The 25,221-nt window shown below is 45.7% G+C and overlaps 1 protein-coding gene across 8 annotated transcripts in view; it reads left to right on the forward strand.

Moving 5' to 3' along the window:
- The window catches only part of MORF4L1 (mortality factor 4 like 1), a 73,286-nt gene extending 48,496 nt beyond the window's left edge, over positions 1 to 24,790 (forward strand). For all 8 annotated transcript variants that reach the window (XM_077263200.1, XM_077263201.1, XM_077263198.1 and 5 more), the window contains 4 exons: positions 18,883 to 18,971; positions 19,310 to 19,482; positions 20,224 to 20,308; positions 23,376 to 24,790. In XM_077263200.1, the coding sequence (XP_077119315.1) occupies positions 18,883 to 18,971; positions 19,310 to 19,482; positions 20,224 to 20,308; positions 23,376 to 23,460 (432 nt within the window). In that variant the 3' untranslated portion in view covers positions 23,461 to 24,790. The remainder of the gene's footprint in view (positions 1 to 18,882; positions 18,972 to 19,309; positions 19,483 to 20,223; positions 20,309 to 23,375) is intronic.
- Positions 24,791 to 25,221: the final 431 nt, after the last annotated feature.

Here is a 25,221-nt window from a genome sequence, read left to right on the forward strand (position 1 = left end):
GATAGGCGGGAGATTAAGTCTGTTTCTAGATTCTTGGAGTCTGATCTCAGACAACAGATATGTCCTCGGTATTATTGCAGACGGTTACAAAATAGAACTAATATCCCGCATACCGCAGAGGTGTATCGCACCAACCGTTGTAACCACAAACTCCCCTATGTACTCAGACCTGCAAAAGCTATTCAGCTCCCAGGTCATAGTTCGGGTTCCCTCTCCAGAAATAGGTTCAGGTCACTATTCGTCTCTTTTTTCAGTCCCAAAATTGTCAGGAGAATCCCGAACGATAATAAATTTAAAACCTCTAAATATGTACGTAAAGTACAAAAGATTCAGGATGGAGTCTATAAAATCAACGATCCATCTGATAAACAAGGACTCGGTGATGTGCACTCTCGACCTGAAGAGTGCATATTATCAGGTTCCAATACATCCCTCATCTCAGGACCTGCTGAGGTTCTCGGTGAAACTTCCGGACCAAACCTGCCACTTCCAATTTCAATGCCTTCCCTTCGGCCTAGCATCGGCTCCAAGGATCTTCACGAAGTTGGTAGCAGAAGTGGTGGCTTACCTAAGAAACCAAGGCATAACGATAGTTCCATACTTAGACGATTTTCTCGTGGTGGCAAGAACAGAAGATATTCTGCTAAAACACAGAGATCGAGTCATAACGGTTTTGGAGCACCTAGGATGGGTAGTAAACCGGGAAAAGTCACATCTAAGGCCCGAATCCCGGAAAATATTTCTAGGAGTACTCTTGGACTCTACGGCCAGACAATCCTTTTTGCCAGAAGTCAAGCGGCTTTCAATGAAGAAGATGGTGTTAGAATTCCTAAAGGGTCCGGTTACAGTAAGATCTGCCATGAAAATGTTGGGGAAGATGACAGCTTACATCCCTTGTGTCAGGTGGGCTCAGGCACACTCAAGACCACTACAGGAACAAGTTCTCAAAATATGGGACCGTCGTCGTTCATCCCTGGACAAAAGGCTTCGTCTATCAATAGACGTAAGAAGATCTCTACAATGGTGGACTCGAGACTACAACCTAAAAGTAGGTGTTCCATGGATCGCAAACCCCTGCGTGGTTATCACCACGGACGCAAGTCAGTGGGGATGGGGAGCACACTTGGAAGGAAAGTTCTTTCAGGGAGAATGGCCAAGGAAAATCAGTCGGATGTCATCAAACTACAGAGAATTGTACGCAGTCTGGGAGGCCCTCAGAAGAAATCGTCCCCGCCTAAGAAACAGACACGTAAAAATCCTATCGGACAATGTGACAGCAGTATCCTTTTTGAGACACCAGGGAGGTTCCAGACACAAGGCTCTTCAAGATCTAGCTCAAAGGATTTTTGCTTGGTCAGAAAACACGATCCTGTCAATAACAGCGGTACATCTAGAGGGATCTCAAAACATTCTGGCCGATTACCTAAGCAGAAAAAAGGTGTCTCCAACAGAATGGGAATTAAATCAGAGCATTTTCCAAATACTATGCCACCGTTGGGGAACTCCTGGCATAGACTTGTTCGCTACAAGGAAAAATTCAAAGGTGCCAAGATTTTATTCCCTCAACCCGTCAGACATCCCGGAAGCAGTCGACGCACTGAGTCAGAGGTGGGACGAACCTCTATCTTATGCGTTCCCTCCAATAGCACTTATCCCAGTAGTGCTCAGGAAGATTCAAGAGGATCAAGCAACAGTGATAACAATAGTACCATACTGGCCAAAAAGAAGCTGGTTCCCATTGTTAGGAGCCATGATGTTGGAAAACTCTATCAGACTCCCGTTATGGAAGGACATCATTTATCAGGGACCGGTGTTACACCAAGATCCAGGGAGATTACATCTATCAGCATGGATCCTGAGAGGGACATGTTAAAGGCCAGAGGTTTGTCGGACAAAGTAATTTCAACCATCCAGGCTAGTAGAAAGCCTGTGACTGCGGCCATCTATCACAAGATTTGGAAGAAGTTTTGTACAGAAAGTGGCAGGTCGGCCGGGATACCGGGAGCCTTGGATGTTCCTAGAGTTTTGAATTTTCTACAGTCTGGCTTCGACATGAGGCTTAGGCCAAGTACTCTTAAAGTTCAGATTTCGGCGCTCAGTACTTTCCTAGATTATCCATTGGCTTCTCACCCGTGGATAATTAGATTCGTGAAGGCCATCCAGAGATTACGTCCTACCTTGAGGCAGCTAGTTCCGTCTTGGGACTTAAATTTAGTTCTTAGGGCTCTATGTAAAGATCCCTATACTCTTAGAGAAGATATGCCTATTTCAGTACGTACCTGGAAAACGGCCTTCTTGGTAGCCATTACAACAGCTAAGCGCGTAGGCGAGATTCAAGCCCTTTCAATTAAAGATCCTTACCTTCAGGTCCGGGAAGACCATATAATTCTAAAATTAGATCCAGCTTTTGTCCCCAAAGTAGCCTCGTTAAAAAATCGAGACCAGGAAATAATTCTACCTTCCTTTTGTGACAACCCTTCGAATGAAAAGGAACGGGCATTACACTCCCTGGATGTTAGACAGGCAGTTTTAGACTATCTGGAAGCCACTAGTTCCTGGAGGAAGGATTCTAATCTGTTCATTTTATTTGGGGGCAGAAATAGAGGTAAAAAAGCTTCCAAGACCTCAATTGCTAGATGGATCACGTCTATAATCTCAAAAGCCTACACATCAGAAGGGATAGATTGTCCAGTAGGGATTAAAGCACACTCTACTAGGGCGGTTTCGGCTTCATGGGCCGAGCGGGCGGGGGCATCCCTAGATCAGATTTGCAAGGCCGCTACTTGGGCCAGAGTAAATACTTTTTGTAAGCATTATAAATTGGATGTGTTGGCTGCACATCAAACATCTTTTGGGAGAAAAGTTCTCCAGGCAGTTGTCCCACCCTAAAGGAGGTTTTCTTTGGTATTCTCCAGCGTGCTGTCAGGGGGACGTCCTGGAAAATGGGTATTATACCTACCGATAATTCGGTTTCCAGGAGTCCATCCTGACAGCACCGTTACTTCCCCCCCATGTATTCTATTTTCATATGCTGTATATGTTGGTTAATAAAGAGTTTTTTGCAAGGTATATCTATCCATGGTGTGGTACTTGTCAAAACACTGAAGGAAAGGGGGTGGAGTGGGACCTTTTAACCTCTCGTGTTGTACAGGTCCTTCTCAAAAAATTAGCATATAGTGTTAAATTTCATTATTTACCACAATGTAATGATTACAATTAAACTTTCATATATTATAGATTCATTATCCACCAACTGAAATTTGTCAGGTCTTTTATTGTTTTAATACTGATGATTTTGGCATACAACTCCTGATAACCCAAAAAACCTGTCTCAATAAATTAGCATATTTCACCCGTCCAATCAAATAAAAGTGTTATTTAATAACAAACAAAAAAACCATCAAATAATAATGTTCAGTTATGCACTCAATACTTGGTCGGGAATCCTTTGGCAGAAATGACTGCTTCAATGCGGCGTGGCATGGAGGCAATCAGCCTGTGACACTGCTGAGATGTTATGGAGGCCCAGGATGCTTCAATAGCGGCCTTAAGCTCATCCAGAGTGTTGGGTCTTGCGTCTCTCAACTTTCTCTTCACAATATCCCACAGATTCTCTATGGGGTTCAGGTCAGGAGAGTTGGCAGGCCAATTGAGCACAGTAATACCATGGTTAGTAAACCATTTACCAGTGGTTTTGGCACTGTGAGCAGGTGCCAGGTCGTGCTGAAAAATGAAATCTTCATCTCCATAAAGCATTTCAGCCGATGGAAGCATGAAGTGCTCCAAAATCTCCTGATAGCTAGCTGCATTGACCCTGCCCTTGATGAAACACAGTGGACCAACACCAGCAGCTGACATGGCACCCCACACCATCACTGACTGTGGGTACTTGACACTGGACTTCAGGCATTTTGGCATTTCCTTCTCCCCAGTCTTCCTCCAGACTCTGGCACCTTGATTTCCGAATGACATGCAAAATTTGCTTTCATCAGAAAAAAGTACTTGGGACCACTTAGCAACAGTCCAGTGCTGCTTCTCTGTAGCCCAGGTCAGGCGCTTCTGCCGCTGTTTATGGTTCAAAAGTGGCTTTACCTGGGGAATGCGGCACCTGTAGCCCATTTCCTGCACACGCCTGTGCACGGTGGCTCTGGATGTTTCCACACCAGACTCAGTCCACTGCTTCCTCTGGTTCCCCAAGGTCTGGAATCGGTCCTTCTCCACAATCTTCCTCAGGGTCCGGTCACCTCTTCTCGTTGTACAGCGTTTTCTGCCACATTGTTTCCTTCCAACAGACTTACCATTGAGGTGCCTTGATACAGCACTCTGGGAACAGCCTATTTGTTGAGAAATTTCTTTCTGGGTCTTACCCTCTTGCTTGAGGGTGTCAATGATGGCCTTCTTGACATCTGTCAGGTCGCTAGTCTTACCCATGATGGGAGTTTTGAGTAATGAACCAGGCAGGGAGTTTTTAAAAGCCTCAGGTATCTTTTGCATGTGTTTAGAGTTAATTAGTTGATTCAGAAGATTAGGGTAATAGGTCGTTTAGAGAACCTTTTCTTGATATGCTAATTTGAGACAGGTTTTTTGGGTTATCAGGAGTTGTATGCCAAAACCATCAGTATTAAAACAATAAAAGACCTGACAAATTTCAGTTGGTGGATAATGAATCTATAATATATGAAAGTTTAATTGTAATCATTACATTATGGTAAATAATGAAATTTAACACTATATGCTAATTTTTTGAGAAGGACCTGTATTTCCTGTCCCTGCAAGGAGGAGGAGGACGTCCTCCAGCGTGCTGTCAGGATGGACTCCTGGAAACCGAATTATCGGTAGGTATAATACCCATTTTTCGCTACATTGAATTTTAAGCTGCATGGTTTCATTCAATACTACAGCTCTTCCCTCCAACATCAAGCCTTTACATTCCAATGTTGGAAGAAAAATGGTTATGGCTAGAAAAAAAAATCACTCAGTTTTGCCTGATGGATAGTTGGTGGCGTGCCAGAACAGGCTTGATCTGTGTCTTTGTTAAAAAGGGGGTTAACCACTGGAGGTCACATTGCTAAGGTTCACTGGAAGGTGAAAGGAGCTTCTCATTTTATCAATTCACTTACAGCCTCAAACGTGATACATTGCCAGCATCACTGTTTTCCATGTTGTGTGTTTTTTTTTTTTTCTTTCTTAAATGTATAGATAGATTTATCTATCGCTTTCTTAAATCTATCTTTGTACCGTGTTAGCCAGTAGATAGAAAAATATTTAGAATTGAGTCCTCAGTGGTTGATACCTTTTAATGGCTAACTGAAAAGATGGTAACAAATTGCAAAGCTTTCGAGACTACACAGGTCTCTTCATCAGGCATAGAATAATACAAAATCTGAAGAATCACTTATTTTATACACAACACAGCAGAGAAATAATGCAATAGATAAGGCTGGTTTCAGACTTGCGTTCCGGTGTGCTGCGGATGGTAGTGTGCTTCCTCCGTGAAGCTCCACCTACTGTCGGCTGTGTCCAGCGTTTGCCTGCATACCTATCTTTAACATTGGGTACGCAGGGACATGCATTGTATGCAGATATGTCCGCGTGCGGCGATTTTGAGGTGTGCGGCACCCGCATGGAAACCCCAAATTTTATGTTAAAGATGGGTACACAGGGACATGCTGGACGCAGCCGGCAGTAGGAGCCTGGGCGGAGCTTCACTGAGGAAGCAAGGAGGAAGTAAGTTTCCATCCGCAGCGCACAGGAATGCAAGTCTGAAAGCATGCCTAAGAAAAGTGACGTCAAGCAGAACTACCATTATAGGAGAGGGATAAACAGTTGTGGCCATAAATATTGGAACAGGCCATAGATAAGGAGAGTTAATGTTTTATTGTCCTCTGATTGGGGTCTGGTTTTGTGTTGTGATTCCCCCACAAAGTCTGAGGAGTAAATTCCTTAATTGATGTAAAAAGACATAAATCCATGCGACACACTCATTCCTGCACTATCAAAGGTTGTTATAAGTTTATACTCCCAGACTCTTCTGTCTCTATGAGATTTGAAGTTACCTTTTAATACAAGTTCTCATGTCCATGGTGCTGTGATCTGGGATACAAAAATGTTTTGCCACAGGTAGATTCTTTCTTTTATTATTTCTGTGTTGTGTCTAAATGTGACTCTTCAGATTTTGCATTATTCTATGCCTGATGAAGAGACCTGAGTAGACTCGAAAGCTTGCAATTTACCACCGTCTTTTCAGTTAGCCATTAAAAGGTATCAACCACTGAGGACTCAATTCTAAATATTTTTCTTAGATTTAATATATTAATCTGTCAGCCTTTGCTATAGAGTGCTGCTACTAACCACCTCCCACAAGTAGTACAGCCATACCCTTTTCTTGATGTAATATATTCATGTTTTAGTAGAAAAATAACTACTATTGACACAGCAGTATGATGTGGTTAACATGGTCACATGGGCTTTAAGGGTTTTTCCCGTAAAGTTAATTTTAAAGTTTTATTTTAATCGATACATCTTGGAATAATAACTTCTACAATTGACTGTGTTTAAAAAAAAAATAAATAAATAATAATAATAAAAATGTTTCTGTGCTGAGAATCTTATAAATGTGCCCCTGCTGTGTACTGTGTAATGACTGTGTCTGACCGTGCAGGGACATGGTTTGATCATACCACATCTCCTGGGCAGGGGAGGAAGCAAACATAGACATTACAGTACGGGATTACAGATTATTCTTTTTGTGAGGTAAAACATTTCCATGCCTGTGGGTTTTTTTTATTTTTTATTTACCTCAAAGAAAGAATTATTTGCGATCCCATGCTGTAATGTCTGTATACTCCCTTTTGCTTCCTCCCCTGCCCAGGAGATGTGATATGATCAGACCATGTTCCTGTACGGTCAGACACAGCCATTACACAGTACACAGCAGGGGAACATTTATAAGATTATCTTAGCACAGGAACATTTTTTTTTTTTTTTTAAAGACCTCAAATTGTGGAAATTATTATTCCAAGATCTATTGATTTAAAATGAACTTGCACCATGTTTTTTCGGTATTATTTTTATGACGATTAGCAATGAGCGAACCTGCTCGGATAGCTTTTTGCCCAAGCACGAGAATGCTCTAATACGTTATCCGAGCAGGTTCAGTCATCACTAATGACCATTATTCTGTGGTAAAAATTACATTCCGTATTCTCCATGTCGGAATGATCATGCGATAACAAACTAGCATACATTTTACTTAAAAATGATGTTATCAAATTAAATATATATACCGTATTTTTTGGACTATAGACACACACTATTTTTTTTTTCCCCCAAATTTGGGGGGGAAATAGGCGGTGTCTTAATGTTTGAATGTAGCTTACTGGGTGTTTGCGGTGGTAAAGCAGGATCACAAAAGGCAGGGTCCCTTCCTCAGGATCAAAGTCAGGACTTTGACTAGGCCACTCCCAAGTCTTTAGTTTTTCTTAACCCATTTAGAGGTGGACTTGCTGGTGGGTTATGCAGCAGGACAATGATCCAAAACACAAGTGTGCTTCAGCTTGGGGTCACAAACAGATGGCTGGACATTCTCCTTCAGGATTTTTTGGTAGTCTGCAGAATTCATTGTTCCATTTACCACAGCAAGTCTTCCAGATCCTGAAGTATCAAAACAGCCCCAGACAATGACACTACCACCATGTTTTACTGCTGGTATGATGTTCCTTTTCTGGAATGCTGGTACTTCTACGCTAGATGTAATGGGACATAAACTTTCCAAAAAGTTCAACTTTTGGCTTGTCGGTCCACAGAGTATTCTCCCAAAAGTCTTAGGGGTAATCATGATGTTTTCTGGCAAAACTAATACAAGCCTTTATGTTCTTATTGCTCAGGAGTGGTTTACGTCTTGGAACTCTGCCATGCAGGCCATTTTTGCCCAGTCCCTTTCTTGTGGTGGAGTTATGAACAATGACCTTTACTGAGGCAAGTAAAGCCTGAAGTTCTCTTGATGTTTTGGGGTCTCTTGTGACTTCTTGGATGAGTCATCGCAATTTCCCAAGACCCATTAATTTTTTTTTCTGATATTGAGCTGTCAAGGTTTTTTTTTTTCTTTGCCATGACCAGCTGACCGGTTTATTGGTATTTTGCAGTACATGCATAGTGTTTTGTTCATGTTTGTTTTGAGGGAGAGGAGTGGTCACTGAAAGATTGCAAAATCTGCCTCATTTTAAACTTGTATTTTACTATTCTTTTTTTTTTCTTGTCCCCTGAGAGGGGGCTTGAGCTTGCAATTATGCGTTCACTTATGCTGTGTAGTGCATTGTCACAGTATTGCAGTATATAGTGTAAATCTCAGTCTCTAAAAGACCTTGGCATGAAACTGAGCTTCCCAGTACCAAGATGACACAGGGGCCTTCAGCAGGCTGCCATGATAACCCTTGTTGCCCTACAGTTGCAATGTGGGGGGGCTGATGGCAGCCGTTTTTTATTTTAAATGTCGCTGACAGATTGAGAGCAGATTGATTTACCCCCTTATTGACAGCCGATATGCCTTTTAACGACGGCAGTTAAGGGGCCTTAGTCCTCAGTGCCCCTTTTTAACTACGGTGAGAAGTAAGGGTAAAGTGCTCCCAGTGTCAGAAAATGATTCAGGTTGGTTTTACCATCCCCAGTCTTGTGATCGCAGTTAGTCACCGAATAACGTCGATTCCAAAAAAAGGTCGTTTTAATTTTTTTTTTTTTTTCCCCTTCACCCATAAAAGCACACCTCAGAGAGGGATCTGCCCAGCCATTATAGGAAACCTACTGAAATAAAAGGGTGGTACCTCTCCATGCCCCCCTTTCAGCTGGGTTTCTAGTCCTGATGTGAACCCTCGTGCTGAGACCCAGACGAGTTGAAGAGTTTTTGTCATACTTACCCACTCCCGTCCCGGTACTGGAAGATCAGGCAGAACGTCTGTATGCTGGTCTTCAGGTGTTGGAGGCGCCGTCCGTGGGTCGGGCGTGGGCGGCACAGTCAAGGGTCAAACAGCTCTACTGCATATGCCTCGCCGCTCTACCTTCCGACCGCAAGCTCTGTAGTGAGCCTGGCTTCCGGGGGCCCGCTCTGTTGATGACGTGCGCAAGGCACACTGGGAATGGGCGTGCCCGCGTGACATCAGTGGGGGCACGCCGGAGAAAAGATGGCTGTGCCTTGGGTGAAAAAGCCGGCCGGAACGCATGGAGACTTGGCGCGTCCTGGCAGCACCAGTGGAGGGGGTAAGGGCATCATTGGGCACCGGAGGAGGCAGGAAGCACAGTGGAGGGATGACCACAGAAGCAGCGCTTGTGTCCAAAGCTCCCCATCATGGAGAATCCTAGACAGCAGCAGCCCTTACTGCAGCAGCCCTTACAGCAGCAGCCCTTACTGCAGCAGCCCTTACTGCAGCAGCCCTTACTGCAGCAGCCCTTACTGCAGCAGCCCTTACTGCAGCAGCCCTTACTGCAGCAGCCCTTACTGCAGCAGCCCTTACTGCAGCAGCCCTTACTGCAGCAGCCCTTACTGCAGCAGCCCTTACTGCAGCAGCCCTTACTGCAGCAGCCCTTACTGCAGCAGCCCTTACTGCAGCAGCCCTTACTGCAGCAGCCCTTACTGCAGCAGCCCTTACTGCAGCAGCCCTTACTGCAGCAGCCCTTACTGCAGCAGCCCTTACTGCAGCAGCCCTTACTGCAGCAGCCCTTACTGCAGCAGCCCTTACTGCAGCAGCCCTTACTGCAGCAGCCCTTACTGCAGCAGCCCTTACTGCAGCAGCCCTTACTGCAGCAGCCCTTACTGCAGCAGCCCTTACTGCAGCAGCCCTTACTGCAGCAGCCCTTACTGCAGCAGCCCTTACTGCAGCAGCCCTTACTGCAGCAGCCCTTACTGCAGCAGCCCTTACTGCAGCAGCCCTTACTGCAGCAGCCCTTACTGCAGCAGCCCTTACTGCAGCAGCCCTTACTGCAGCAGCCCTTACTGCAGCAGCCCTTACTGCAGCAGCCCTTACTGCAGCAGCCCTTACTGCAGCAGCCCTTACTGCAGCAGCCCTTACTGCAGCAGCCCTTACTGCAGCAGCCCTTACTGCAGCAGCCCTTACTGCAGCAGCCCTTACTGCAGCAGCCCTTACTGCAGCAGCCCTTACTGCAGCAGCCCTTACTGCAGCAGCCCTTACTGCAGCAGCCCTTACTGCAGCAGCCCTTACTGCAGCAGCCCTTACTGCAGCAGCCCTTACTGCAGCAGCCCTTACTGCAGCAGCCCTTACTGCAGCAGCCCTTACTGCAGCAGCCCTTACTGCAGCAGCCCTTACTGCAGCAGCCCTTACTGCAGCAGCCCTTACTGCAGCAGCCCTTACTGCAGCAGCCCTTATCACCTATACCTGTGCCTGGTCACCAGGTGGCATGAGTTGCAGCTGTCCTGAACAGAGGTCGCAGGACGTCTGTGTCCAGGAGGGACACCTGATCAGCCTCCGAACTCTGTATCCTTGATATGACAGCGGGGGGTGAGTGATCTACTAGAATGTCACCTTTGTTAAAAAGGGCCATTTTCTGCTTAAATCACTAGGGGCCTAAGAAGGCTAGTGCCAAAAGGAAGAATAAGGAATGTGCCCTTTTGTAGGACCCAGATAGCAGTTCATTGGCAGAAAGATCTCTGCTCTGACTGCATAGAAAAAATGATACAGGATGAGACCCCCGACTTCGCCACGTGCCTTAGGGCCATAATCAGGACGGAGGTGCAAGGTTCCCTAAAGACAGTGTTAAGAAAAAAAGAAACGAGAGCTCAGGAGGTCCTCATGGAATCAGAGGCCTCGTCACAATCCAGTGGGGAATATCAAGGTGAATCCTCGTCCTCCTCTTCGGACAGTGATGTAGGTAGCCGACCTTGCTTTCCGGCCGAGGATACGATAGACTGGTTAGGGCAGTCAGGTTAACAATGGGCCTAAAGGAGGAAAAAGCACCTAAATCCATAGAGGATCTTATGTTTGGGGGAAAAGAGGAAGCGCACCTTTCATGTTAATTCCAGGATAAAGGCGCTCAGAGTGGAAGAAGCCGGAGAGAGATCAGGTTGCCTTCCCTCTTCTTCTAAAAGGAGATTGACTCGGAGAGTTGGGATAAAATCCCTAAAATTGACGAGGCAGTAGCGAAATCCTCTAAAGTCGTCCCTGCCTTTTGAGGATTCCGGCACACTTAGAGGACCCGTTGGATAAGAAAGCTGATGGGTTCCTGAGGCACACCTGTGTGTGGCTGCCGCAGGGGGTCTGAAGCTGGCAATAGCTGGGACTTGTACTGCCCGCTCCTTGATGGTCTGGCTGCAACAGATGAACAACTTAGGAGTAAGGTTCCGAGAGATCTTGTCCAATATGACTCTATTGCAGGGAGCAGCGGCCTTTCTAGCACACTCCTCAGCAGACTGTGAGGTTAACTGCTAGGTCGGCGAGCCTATCAAATGTGGCTAGACAGGCCTTATCGCTGAAGGGGTGTCCAGGAGAACTGCCTTCAAAAAATAGACTCTTTGGGCAAAAGCTAGAAGACATTTTGGAGAAGGCAGGGGACGAGAAGGGAATCCCTGGTTTCTCGGTGGATGGTAGGAAGCCTTTTCGGAGGAGGAAGTTTTAGGGGATGTCCTCCGGGAGAAAGGAAGAGCTGGGACTTCAAGGATAGAAAGGGGTCCAGATATATGTTCAGAAGGCCCTCTACATCTTCAAATAAGCCTCCAAATGACATCAGGTAGGAGGTAGGGGGAGCCTCTCCCTCTTTCTCCCTACCTGGGTGAACATCTCCCCCAGTCTCTGGATCTTGAGTGTCATCAAAGACTGTCTGAAGATACTCTATCCATCCACCTCATCAGACCTTTATATTAAAACCCACAGGAAGTCACCAGGGGAACAGCTGACCCTGGAGGCGGAGATCTTGGGATTATTACAATAACAAGTTGTGTAAAGTACTGGTGGAAGAAATAGGAAGGGGATTTTATTCCCCCCTCTTTTTGATAAAGAAGCCAGATGGTTCTCTAAGGACTATCAACCTGAGGAAGCTCAACCGATGGATTGTGAATTTTTCCTTCAAGATGGAGTCGGTGAACACACTTATAAAGCTGTTTATTCCAGGATTGTTTCATGGCAGTCATCGACTTAAAGGGAACCTGTCACCCCCAAAATGGAAGGTGACCTAAGCCCGCCAGCATCAGGGGCTTATCTACAGCATTCTGTAATGCTGTAGATAAGCCCCCGATGTATCCTAAAAGATGAGAAAGAGGTTAGATTATACTCACCCGATCCGTCCGATGGGTGTCGCGGTCCGGCGCCTCCTATCTTCATCAGAAGACTCTCTTCTTGTCTTCACGCAGCGGCTCCGGCGCAGGCGTACTTTATATGCCCTGTAGAGGGCAGAGCAAAGTACTGCAGCGCGCAAGCGCCGGGCCTCTCTGACCTTTCCCGGCACCTGCGCACTGCAGTACTTGGCTCTGCCCTCAACAGGGCAGACAAAGTACGCCTGCGCCGGAGCCGCAGCGTGAATACAAGAAGAGGACGTCATCTTAAGAAGATGGGAGGCCCCGGACCGCGACGCCCATCGTACCGGGACCGCCCCTAGGTGAGTATAATCTAACCCCTTTTTCTCATCTTTTAGGATACATCGGGGGGCTTACTTACAGCATTCCAGAATGCTGTAGATAAGCCCCTGATGCTGGTGGGCTTAGCTCACCTTCGATTTTGGGGGTGACAGGTTCCCTTTAAAGGATGCCCATTATCACATCCCAAACCATCGGGACTAGTGTGAGCGAATATACTCGTTACTCGAGATTTCCCGAACACGCTCGGGTGTCCTCCGAGTATTTTTTTTTTTTTAGTGCTTGGAGATTTAGTTTTCATTGCCTCAGCTGAATGATTTACATCTGTTAGCCAGCATAAGTACATGTGGGGGTTGCCTGGTTGCTAGGGAATCCCCACTTGTAATCAAGCTGGCTAGTAGCTGTAAATCATCCAGCTGCGGTGAAAAAACTAAATCTCCGAGCACTATAAAATACTCGGAGGACACCCAAGCGTGCTCGGGAAATCTCGAGTAATGAGTATATTCGCTCATCACTAATTGGGACCATCAGAAATTCTTGAGGATGGCACTGTATGTCCAGGGACGTGTCTGGCATTAGCAGCATACAGCCCTTCCATTCGGTCTGTCAGTTGCTCTGCGAGTATTTACCAAGGTATTATCGGAGGTGATGGCCTGTCTTCGTTCTCGGTACACCGTTATCATCCCATACCTGAACGACTTCCTTTATAGTCTGAAGGTGAGAAGAAGGGAGGTGACAGTGGTCCTGCAGGAGCTGGGCTGGATGGTAAATATCCTCAAATCAAGGCTAAAACTTGAAAGGGTTCAATCCTTCCTGGGGTTGGTTCTGAACTCCCGAGCGCCAGATCGGTCTCCTACCAGAGGACAAATTAGCCAAAATAATGGCCCTGGCACTACCAGCAATACATTAGCCAAGAATGACACTAAGAAAAGCGATGTCCTTGCTAGGATCCCTAACATCTTGCATACCAACAGTAAGGTGGGCCCAATGTCACCTGAGGCAGCTACAGTGGGAGGTCCTATTGACACAGAGGTCGTTAAAAAGGCATTTAGAGAGAAAGTTACATATTTCTTTGGCAATGAATTGTGGACAGTAAAAAAACATTTATCAGGGGTCCAGTGGTTAAGGTCAGTGGAGGACATTATCACGACGAATGCAAGCAATACCGGATGGGGGATGGGATTAATTTAATGGTTATTTGAATATAATACTAGACTGTACAACATATAAGAACTTGTAATTCTATTTTCTTTCAGTTAATACGAACAGATTACTGTATGCCCTGGATTTGGTCTCCGGGAGGGAGGGGTATTTCTTTTGTTAAATCAAAATGAATATGGTCATATGAGCGGTTGTCAGCTTTGATATGTTTAATAAAAATTTATCTGATTAAAAAAAATACCATAATATGGGGGGCACAACTGAGGCCTTACTCAGTACAGGGAGCCTGGTCTACTGTAGAAAGGGATCAGGGTTTGAACTTTTAAAGAACTGTGGGCTGTGGAAAAAGCCTTGAGACACTTTCTCCCCTTCCTTCAGGGTCGCCATGCCAGTCCTGACGGACAATCGCGCATTTGTGGCTTATATCAACCACCAGGGGGGAACGAGGTCCCATACCTTTATGATGACAGAAAACATCCTACTCCAGCTAGCGAAGCAACACCTACTGTCCCTTACGGCATTTTACATTAGTGGAATAGACAACACGAGCAGACTTCATTCTCCCTGTCTCAATTTCTAGCGACTCAGGGTCTCTGAATCCCCACATTTTTCAGCAGATAGTGCGGCATGGGGGCAGCTGGAGATAGATCTGTTTGCCAGTTTACACAACAGGAAAGTGAGGGACTTATGTTCGTTAAACTCAAGGGAGAATCCATTCACCGTGGATACCCTTCAGATTCCTTGGAAGTTCAAGATGGCCTAGGCATTTCCCCCAGTAGCGATGATTCCAGCAGTCGTGAGTAAGATCAGAGAGGATCAAGCAAGGTGATTCTGATTGCTCTATTCTGGCTGAAGAGACCACGGTTCTCCCTTCTAAGGCTGTCCGTTACCGCCCCATGGATTCTACCAGAGATCCCAGAATTTCTTGCCCAGGGACTGGTGTGCCACTCTCAAATGAAGGGCTTCCAACTAGCAGCATGTAATTAGAGAGGGTATTACTGGGTCGGCAGGGGTTCTCACCAGGGCTATTCTCCACCAATTACATCAAGGATCTATGGTAGAACATGGAAAAGATTCCTGGAGTTTTTAGGGCAGCCCTTAGGGGATGAAGCCTCATTAGGGGCCATACTAGAGTTTCTGCAGTTGGGATTGCAACTAGGGTTAGCAACTAATACTCCCAAGGTGCAGGTGTCGGGCCTGGGTGCCTTGTATAATTGTAACCTAGCAGCAAATAGATGGGTGTCTCGATTTATAAGATTACAAGACCAGTTATAGTTCCAAAAATTCTCCACAAGGCCTGAACCTAGTTTTAGAGGCGCTAACTAGGGACCAGTTTGAGCCCTTATGGGATTTGTCTGCAAAATTTCTCACACTTAAAACGTTGCTAGTGGCCCTTACATCAGCCCACAGGGTGAACGATATACAAGCCCTGTCTATATGGGACTTTGCCCTCCTTTTGTAATAACCCTAAAAATTCAGAGGAAGAAAAATTCCATACCTTAGATGTGAGGAGGTCCATATTAGATTATATGTCCAAGACCAGTCAGTGGAGAAAGGACCAGTCCCTATTCATAGCCTTCCAAGGTAGCAGAAAGGGGGTATGGAGTGTCTTAAGAGTACCATTGATAGATGGATCAGGGCGACCATTAGTTTGTTTTACTCTGTGAGTGGTGCTTCGGTTCCTCAAGGCCCACTCCACCAGAGCCATGGCTACCTCCTGGGCAGAAAAGATGGCAGTATCAATTGATCAGATCTGTAAGGCCGCTACCTGGTCCTCACACCTACTTTCTATAAGCTCTGTAGACTGAATCTGTCCTCCTCTGCTGACTTGACCTTTGGTGGAGGGGTGCTGCAAGTGGTGGTCCCCTCCCTAAGGTGTTTCATTTCTCCAAAAATCTCTCAGGTGTGTTGTCATGTGTGAAGGGAAAACATCAAGGTTACTTCCGTTGGCTGTTTTTTTTTTTTTTTGTTTTTTTTTTCATCCCCCAGAACCCATGACCGCACCTGTATATTCCCTCTCTCACCTTTTGGGTGTGCACTATAGTTTGGGTGTCTTTTGTTTATATTAAGTGGTGTTGGGTATCTGTGTAAATTAATCGAAGGTCCTCTCATGCTCTGTAGCCCAACTGAAGGGGGGGGGGGAGAGAGGTACCGCGCTTTTATTTCAGTAGGTTTCCTGTCCTGGCTGGGCAGATCCCTCTCAGGTGTGTGGTCATGGGTTCCAGAAAAACCAACTACCGGTAAGTAACCTTGGTGTTTCCCATTCGTTTCTCTCTCCTCTGATATGATTTAGCATCCAAGCCCCCCGATACCTCCGCTTCATCATCTTAGATGGTTGGGGTTACAGGGTTGGGTTTGCGTTAGAATTGGGGAATTTCCACTGTTAAGGTACATCAGGGGGTCTACAAAACGTGACATGGCGCCCGTCATTGATTCCAGTCAATTTTGTATTCAAAAAGTCAAATGGTGCTTCCTCCCTTCTGAGCCCTGCCATGCACACACAGTGGCTTTCCCCCACATACTGTGTATCAGCGTACTCAGGATAAAATGGACAACAAAATATGTTGTGCAATTTCTCATGATACCCTTGTGAAAATGAAAGTTTGGGTCAAAGTAATTTTTTTTTTTTTTTTTGTGAAAAAATTAAAATGTTCATTTTTTTTTCCTTCCACATTGCTTTAGTTCTCGTGAAGCACCTAAAGCAGTGATGGGCAACCTTTTGAGCTTGGTGTGTCAAAATTCGCCAAAAAACCGAACATAACTTGGGTGGTGTCACCTTGATAAAAAAAAACATAATTTTGCGACATGTATAGTTTAAATAACAAATATGTATAATTATAATTAACTTACTTGCTTAGTGACTTCTTTGTTCATCTGTCAGTTGGTTTCTTTTGTTGGTCTTGCTATTATTTAACTTGTGTGGGGTGCCGTGAACTAAGATGATGGGTCTCCCCTGTACACTAATGCTGGGGTGCAGGGCAGATGATGGGTCCCCCTGTACACTGATGCTGATGTACACTGATGCTGGGGTGCAGGGCAGATGATGGGTCTCCCCTGTACACTAATGCTGGGGTGCAGGGCAGATGATGGGTCCCCCTGTACACTGATGCTGATGTACACTGATGCTGGGGTGCAGGGCAGATGATGGGTCTCCCCTGTACACTAATGCTGGGGTGCAGGGCAGATGATGGGTCCCCCTGTACACTGATGCTGATGTACACTGATGCTGGGGTGCAGGGCAGATGATGGGTCTCCCCTGTACACTAATGCTGGGGTGCAGGGCAGATGATGGGTCCCCCCTGTACACTGATGCTGGGGTGCAGGGCAGATGATGGGTCCCCCCTGTACACTGATGCTGGGGTGCAGGGCAGATGATGGGTCCCCCCTGTACACTGATGCTGGGGTGCAGGGCAGATGATGGGTCCCCCCTGTACACTGATGCTGGGGTGCAGGGCAGATGATGGGTCCCCCCTGTACACTGATGCTGGGGTGCAGGGCAGGGCAGATGATTGGTCCCACCTGTACACTGATGCTGGAGTGCAGGGCAGATGATGGGTCCCCCCTGTACACTGATGCTGGGGTGCAGGGCAGATGATGGGTCCCCCCTGTACACTGATGCTGGGGTGCAGGGCAGGGCAGATGATGGGTCCCACCTGTACACTAATGCTGGGGTGCAGGGCAGATGCTAATCACTAGCTTATAATTAGAAGTGTCCTGTGACTGTCCAGGACATTAGTGAAAGTCCTTTGCTTTTCTCCCTCCGGCCCTTGGTGTACTCTACAATACCCCCAGTCATTCTAGTGGCGGCACCAGGGGCAGTGTGCAACAATGGCAGGCGCCCTCCATACATAGCGTGAGGATTTTTGTCCACTTCCTTTCCTCTGAACTGGCCTGGGATCGCTTCTTCGGAGCACACGTAGCTCCGTCAGTAATGGCTCAAGTGTGTGCGTGTGTTTCCCCCCCCCCCCGGGAGGGGGCTGGGAGCGTGAGCCGTGGCCAGAGTCCGCCTGCTTCCTCCTGCCGCTGGGAGGCCATGCATTGCTGGCTGCGGTGACGGAGAGTGAAGCGCGATGAGCACCTCTCCGCGGCTCCGCTCCGTGCTCTCCGCCGGCCGTGCTCTGCAGCAGGCCGCCCCCTCCGCTGTGCAGCCAGCCTGCCTGTGCTGCCACCGACCTCCTGCTCACTGGCGCCTGGGACTTCCTCAACGCCGCCCAAACAGAGCTCCGGCGCAGAGCGTCTAGGCCTGGGACTTCCGGGAGCTGCGCCGGGTCTACCGGAAGTCCCAGGCCTAGACGCTCTGCACCGGAGCTCTGTTGTTTCGGCCTACAGGCCTCCTGCATGGCATCTGATCCGATAAAAAATCGGAACGGCTTGCCATGCAATTTAAGGATGCAATTTCTATGGGGCCGCGGCCGGCGGCCGCGTGTCACTGAAAATGACTACGCGTGTCAGCACTGACACGCGTGTCATAGGTTCGCCATCACTGACCTAAAGGGTTAATAAACTTTTTGAAGGGTGTAGTTTTTAGAATGGTGTTACTTTTCGGTGTTTTCTGTCATATTGAGCTCCTTAACTCGCTTCAAATGTGAGGTGGTAACTTAAAAAAAAAAAAAAATTGTGAATTTTGTTGGGAGAAATGGGAACTCGCTGGTCAACTTGCAAACGTCCTAACAAAAAAATTGTTCCCAAAATTGTTCTGCTGTAAAGTAGACGTTTGGGAAATGTTGTTTATTAACTATTGTAGGTGACACGACTCGGATTTAAGGGCACAAACATTAAATGTTTCAAAACTGCAAAACTTTCAAAATTTTTGCCAAATTAGTTTTTTTCATAAATAAACGCAAGTCATATTGAAGAAATTTACCACTAATATGAAGTACAATATCTCGCGAAAATACAATCTCAATCAGTGGGATCCGTTAAAGTGTACCAGAGTTATAACCTCATAAAGTGACACTGGTCAGAATTGTAAACCTTTTCATTCACTAAGGGGTTAAGTGCATAACAGCAGCAATCATAGCTGAAGTTTGGCCTTCTCACAACACTGTATCACCCTGTGTTCTTTATCAGTGGATTTATTGAACATTCCTTGGACAGTCTTGGTCTGCTTCTGAATCAATGGCCATGTTTTCATTCTTATTTTCTAGCTTTTTAATCTTCCTGCAAAAAAGAATGTGGAGACCATCCTGGAAGAATATGCTACATATAAAAAATCCCGAGGGAACACTGACAATAAGTAAGTCCTAAGACCTGATGTAGTAATGGACTTGCATTAATCATCATGAAACACATTACATGGGATACGGCACATTTTAGATGATCTGTCTCTTTTTAAGAATCCTGGTGTTTTGCTTTTAAAACACTTACCTAAAATGACTTAAAGGGGTTGTCCAGGATGAAACAGCCTATCCACAGCACCCCACAGATCAGCTGATATCTGCTCCTGCAGCAGACAAATGTAAGCGATGTTTGCACCTGGACAACCCTTTATAAATAGGGAGGGGAATAAGGTGTTTTTACACTTGTATTTGAGGTGATCATTTTGTGCTCGTGTGACTGGAGTGTATTTTGCAGGGAATATGCTGTGAATGAAGTGGTCGCTGGCATTAAGGAGTATTTTAACGTTATGCTGGGCACGCAGCTTCTATACAAGTTTGAACGTCCTCAATATGCAGACATCTTAGCGGACCATCCCGACGCCCCCATGTCCCAAGTGTACGGTGCCCCTCATTTGTTGCGCTTGTTTGGTAAGTTCTTTACATTTATCTTCTGCTCTTGTAACTGTTTTTTTACTTCTAAAATGATACTAAGGATTAGAAGAGGTGACTTTCAGAGTAGCACATGGAACAGCGTAATCGGTGAACATGACACTGTCATGCTTCTTGTGGTTAAACGGGTTGTCCAGTCTAAAACTATAAGTCTGCAATCGCGCTCTGTGTGACTGCAGACTTATGAATCCCACAGTGCATGTACTGTGAGCTGCAAGGATTCTCCAGGAATAGCGATTATGTATGCATGCTCCCGACCCGAGCCAGTCTACTAGATACTTCTACTCTCCGTACACTTGTATAGAGCAAGGCTGTGTCCTCTGGATGGCCGCGTCACTAGACGGGGTTAGACATCGCTCCATACAATCGTATAGAACAAGGCTGAGCCCACTGGACTGGTTCTGTCTGTGAGTATGCATATCGCATACATCACTGCTGTTCCTGGCTCAGAAACCGGTGAATCCTCGCAACGCACAGTGCCTGCCCTGGGGCACTATCAATTTATTCTGGACAACACCTTTGGGGCAGCCTGAACCTGCTGACAGTTTCTGTAAGTGAAGAACATTGCAGTCACCTATTTCAAAGCACAAAAACAACCTCTAGGCGTGTACTAATGTTAACCAGACATACTATGTATGTAGGTGTCGGTCTGAATACATTTAGCGAACTCTGTAAAAGTCGGCACATTTACCAGTAATTGTGGTGATTTCTGTATTTCAGTTCGCATTGGAGCCATGCTATCCTACACTCCCTTGGATGAGAAAAGCCTGGCTCTGCTTCTGAACTATTTACACGACTTTCTAAAGTAAGTTCTCCTCTGTAGCTGCTAGTGTATATGCCACATAGCATATAAGTACTCACGAGCCATATAAGCTGCAGTCCATGGATTTGTGGGTTTTACTTCATTAGCGGATTTGACCTGAGATATGCAATCACTTTCCATATAATGGGGTTAGAGATGCTGGACCCTGCAGACCTTAGAATGAGGGTGCTTCTGGGGGTGTTTCAATGCTGATACTTTTTTTTTTTTTTTCTTCTTGCAATATGCCATAAATGTCTTCTACTGTAGTTAGTCCAAGATTTAACTTTGATTTGTGTATATGCTTAGACTGGTGGGTGTCCTGGTTTTGAGACCCTGTACCAATTGCTCAAGACACTTGTCACTCATGCACAGTGATGTATCGGCTTAAAGTGAACCTGTCAGCAGGATTGGGCACAGTAACCTACAGACAGTGTCAGGTCGGCACCATTATACTGATTACAGTGATGCCTTGGGTGATTAAATCTGTCTTGTGGTTGTTTAATCTTTATATTCAGTTTTGAGTTAATGATCTGCTCGTGCTTTGGGGCGACCTGTAGGGGTCTTCATGTGGTCCTCTGATCTATCTATATCCTGGGGGGGTGGCAAGTGCCAGCGGTGGCGTCTTCTCTGTAGCCTGATTGCATATGTAATGTGTGTTTACATTTCTTTGCTGTTCCAATGATATTCCTAAGAACATAAAAAAAAAAAATCTGTCTGCAATTGGTGCTGCCTGCGCACTATCAGCGGTTGTAGATGAGATGACTCTGTGCTGCACTTATGTACATGCTCAGTAGTGACCAGTGCTGTGGAGTCTGATGTTTAACTTACCCACCCCCACGGCCCTGCTCACAATAAGTATTGTGTGACATTGAGGCGTCTCCTGTGAAGGCCTCACTCACTATCATAATATGCAGGGGCTGCTCAGCATCTCTGGTGCAAATTATGCCACAGAAGATCGGAGATGTGTGGGGTATAGCATTTATTAAACTTATACTTTTGGGTCCAGAGACATCGCTGAGCATAGTTTGTGTGTGTGTGTATGTATGTATGTATATATGTGTATATATATGTATATATGTGTGTGTGTGTATGTGTATATATATATATATATATATCTCTGTATGACTGTATGACTCTGTAAGACGCACTTTTTTTCATCCTATAATTTGGAGAAAAATGTGGGGTGTATGTTAGTCAGGATGTACCTGCAGTGGATGGGGAGATGGGGGAGCAGCAGTGGCGGAGCAGTGGGTCACGAGGCAGGAGCCGGCTGCTGTGGCGGGTATCTCCTGTGCCTACTGCTAAAGAGAAATTAATATTCACTGCTCCCCACGTCCATAGTACCTCATACCTCTACACACTGAAGCCGGTACTGAGAGGTGGGAGGGACTATTGGCATGGGGAGAAGTAAATATTCATTTCACTTTAGTAGTGGGCACAGCAGCCGCTGGCTTCCTGAGGCTGGGACATAACGTGTACCTGTTACTAAATGGAATGAATATTCACTGCTCTCTATTCCCATAGGCGTGGAAATTCATTCTCTTTAATAGCTGTCGGTGTTAGCCGCATCCTCTGTTTCCTGCAGCGGCTGGGCGATCACTACTATTAAAGGGAACCTATCACCCCGTTTTTTTCGGTATGAGATAAAAATACTGTTAAATATGGCCTGAGCTGTGCATTACAATAGTGTAGTTTGTGGACCCCGATTCCCCACCTATGCTGCCGAAATACGTTACCAAAGTAGTCATTTTCGCCTGTCAATCAGGCTGGTCAGGTCGGATGGGCGTGGCTTCTTCCCCCAGATATTGCGTAGTTTTCCGTTGGTGGCGTAGTGGTGTGCGCATGTCCAACGTCCCCAATCCTGCACGGGGGGGTGAAAATAGCAGCGATGTCCGTTATTCCATTGGTGGTCGGTGGGCGCGGCCATCTTCCTTTGGCCGCGCGTGCGCAGAAGCGGCGCTCTGCTGGCTGCGGCTTCAGGAAAATGGCCGCCGCGATCTCCATCTGCGCACGCGCGGCATCCCGCGGCCATTTTCCTGAAGCCGCGGCCAGCAGAGCGCCGCTTCTGCGCACGCGCGGCCAAAGGAAGATGGCCGCGCCCACCGACCACCAATGGAATAACGGACATCGCTGCTATTTTCACCCCCCCGTGCAGGATTGGGGACCTTGGACATGCGCACACCACTACGCCACCAACGGAAAACTACGCAATATCTGGGGGAAGAAGCCACGCCCATCCGACCTGACCAGCCTGATTGACAGGCGAAAATGACTACTTTGGTAACGTATTTCGGCAGCATAGGTGGGGAATCGGGGTCCACAAACTACACTATTGTAATGCACAGCTCAGGCCCTATTTAACAGTATTTTTATCTCATACCGAAAAAAACGGGGTGATAGGTTCCCTTTAAAGAGAATTAATGTTCCTTGCTCCCCACACCCATGGGAGTGGAGAACAGTGAATATTCATTCCCTTTTGTAGCATGCACACGTGATCGCTCAGCCGCAGGAAGCTGGCGGCTGTGTTTACTGTGCCCTCTATTAAAGTGAAATGAACATTCAGTGTTCTCCACTCCTATAGTCCTGGGCGTGTGGAGCAGTGAGTATTCCAGTAGCTGTCTTCTGATGCAAGCAGCGGATTTCAGCAGTGCTTACAAGCAGAACAGGGTGTTGCTAGGGAGCGCAGGGAAGGGAAGTAGAATGTGTTGGTGTTTTGTGTTTTTTGTTTTTTTTGTTTTGTTTTTCTGATGGGGATGAGGGGTCCATCTATAACTGGATTGGGGACATACATACTAGCATGGCATATATTAGTACAGAATTGACCAAATTTTTAACTTTTTTTTTTCCCCTCTCTATTTTCCTCCTCTAAAACCTAGATGTGTTTTCTGGTCCTGTGCGTCTTATAGTCAAAAAAATACAGTAGATTGCATTTTATTAACTTTAGAAAGAAATTTTCATTTTTTGGCTGATTTGTTGATCTTTTAGCCTTGAGTATTCTTGATTTTACTTTGATTGCTATTGTATAAATGACTTTGTAATAAAATAAATAAATCTTATTTTCACTTTCTAGATATTTGGCAAAAAATTCTTCCACGCTATTTAGTGCCAGCGACTATGAGGTTGCACCACCTGAATACCACAGAAAGGCTGTTTAGCTATCCCTCGGAGTGTCCAAGGCTTTCTGACCAGATCATACTTGTGTTACATTGTGCAAGTGACTGAAATGTGCACCTGAACTTTTGGGCGATCTTATGGATTTTCAAAGGATTCTGAACCCCCGTACCTTATCCCTTGCCTTTAGGCTTGGGGTAGTTGTGTGGCAGTGACTGTTCAGACTTCAGAACGTCATCTGATGGTCTCCCCTTCATCCACGCATTATGAATGTGTGGCTAAAGAATACAGTGACACAGAAATGGGCCAGTTTCCTAATGCTGCTTGCAGTTCTTCAGATATCGACTTGTTCGTCTCGTCTTTATGTACTATCCTGCTGACGGCCCCCATACAGGCTTGCCATCTGTGAAGCATATGTGTTGATCGGAAAAGTGTTTTTTTTTTGTTGTTTTTTTTTTGCATATTGAAAGTGTTTCATGACAGACATTTCATGTCTTTTATCTTGCTAGTGTCTTTCTTGCATAAATCTGCAATGAAGATTATAGCTGTCAACTTCTACGCTACTTTCTTGACACTTCAATTGAAATCCTTTTATATAACCACAATACAGAGGATTGGAGAAGCTTCTGGATACAGAAATTATTGTGTTTCTTGACATTTTACTTTTGAAGTAAGAAAAGGATGCTCTACAGAAAACATGACATACTCCATATCCATTTAACCAAAGGGCTGGTAACGAGATATGAGAGCAATGTTTCATACAGACTTGTGGCTCCTGTCAGTCATCGTGTAGAAGTGGATTACCGGAGTGGACACATCGCTCTTGTCATAGAGAACAATTGCTTATACTTCCTACAGTTTTGTGCAGCTAACATGAACATTGGATTCGTCTACATGTGGTTGTCCGGTGTCTTCTTGCCTCTGGAATGGCGGAGAATTCAACCAATATTCAGTTTATGCCGACGTCATCCTGTTGGTAAAAAATCATTAATGGGTTGATAAGTTCAGTAAAACTGACCTCCAGGTTGTTGTTTGTGCTAAAACTATTTTAATGGATTAAACGTTCATTATTCAAAATGGATGCTGTAGGGGCTTGCCCTGAAGAATAGCCGTCCTGGCTGGCCACTCTACCATTGCCAGGCCGTAGTCGCACCAAGCATTTTATCTTGCTTTCTTGTGTGCTTATCATTCCATGGGTGTGATATATTCTCCCCATCAACACATGCAGACAGATAATTTTTTTGTTTTTTTTGCTTTTCTTTTGCTGAGCATGGAGTGTTCAGTGGTTAATCACTTTTGTTTGCATGATTGTTTTGTGTTGGTTTGGAAATGTCTATAAAAGAGGTTCTATAAAATAAAGGTGCTGTTATTATAGGGCGTCTACTAATCTTCTTCCAGAGCCCAGACAAAGGCTTTTAGAAGTGGTCTCCTGGCACAACGCAGCTCCCCTCACCTCGCTGTTGTTTTGGCACAACCAGCTTACTTTCTTGATTTCATGCATGTTCACGAGTTAACCATATGCTTTACTGCAGATATTTGCCTGCTGGCTGCAGGATTTACCCATCAAAATGCCTTCCAGGAGTTACTGGGAAAATATTGTGATTTAGCACAGCATTAAACTCTTAAACCCTTCCCCACATGTACAGTGCCTACAAGTAGTATTCAACCCCCTGCAGATTTAGCAGGTTTAATAAGATGCAAATAAGTTAGAGCCTTCAAACTTCAAACAAGAGCAGGATTTATTAACAGATGCATAAATCTTACAAACCAAAAAGTTTTGTTGCTCAGTTAAATTTTTATAAATT

This window comes from Ranitomeya variabilis, chromosome 5, assembly GCF_051348905.1.
Source record: "Ranitomeya variabilis isolate aRanVar5 chromosome 5, aRanVar5.hap1, whole genome shotgun sequence".
Taxonomy (NCBI): domain Eukaryota; kingdom Metazoa; phylum Chordata; class Amphibia; order Anura; family Dendrobatidae; genus Ranitomeya; species Ranitomeya variabilis.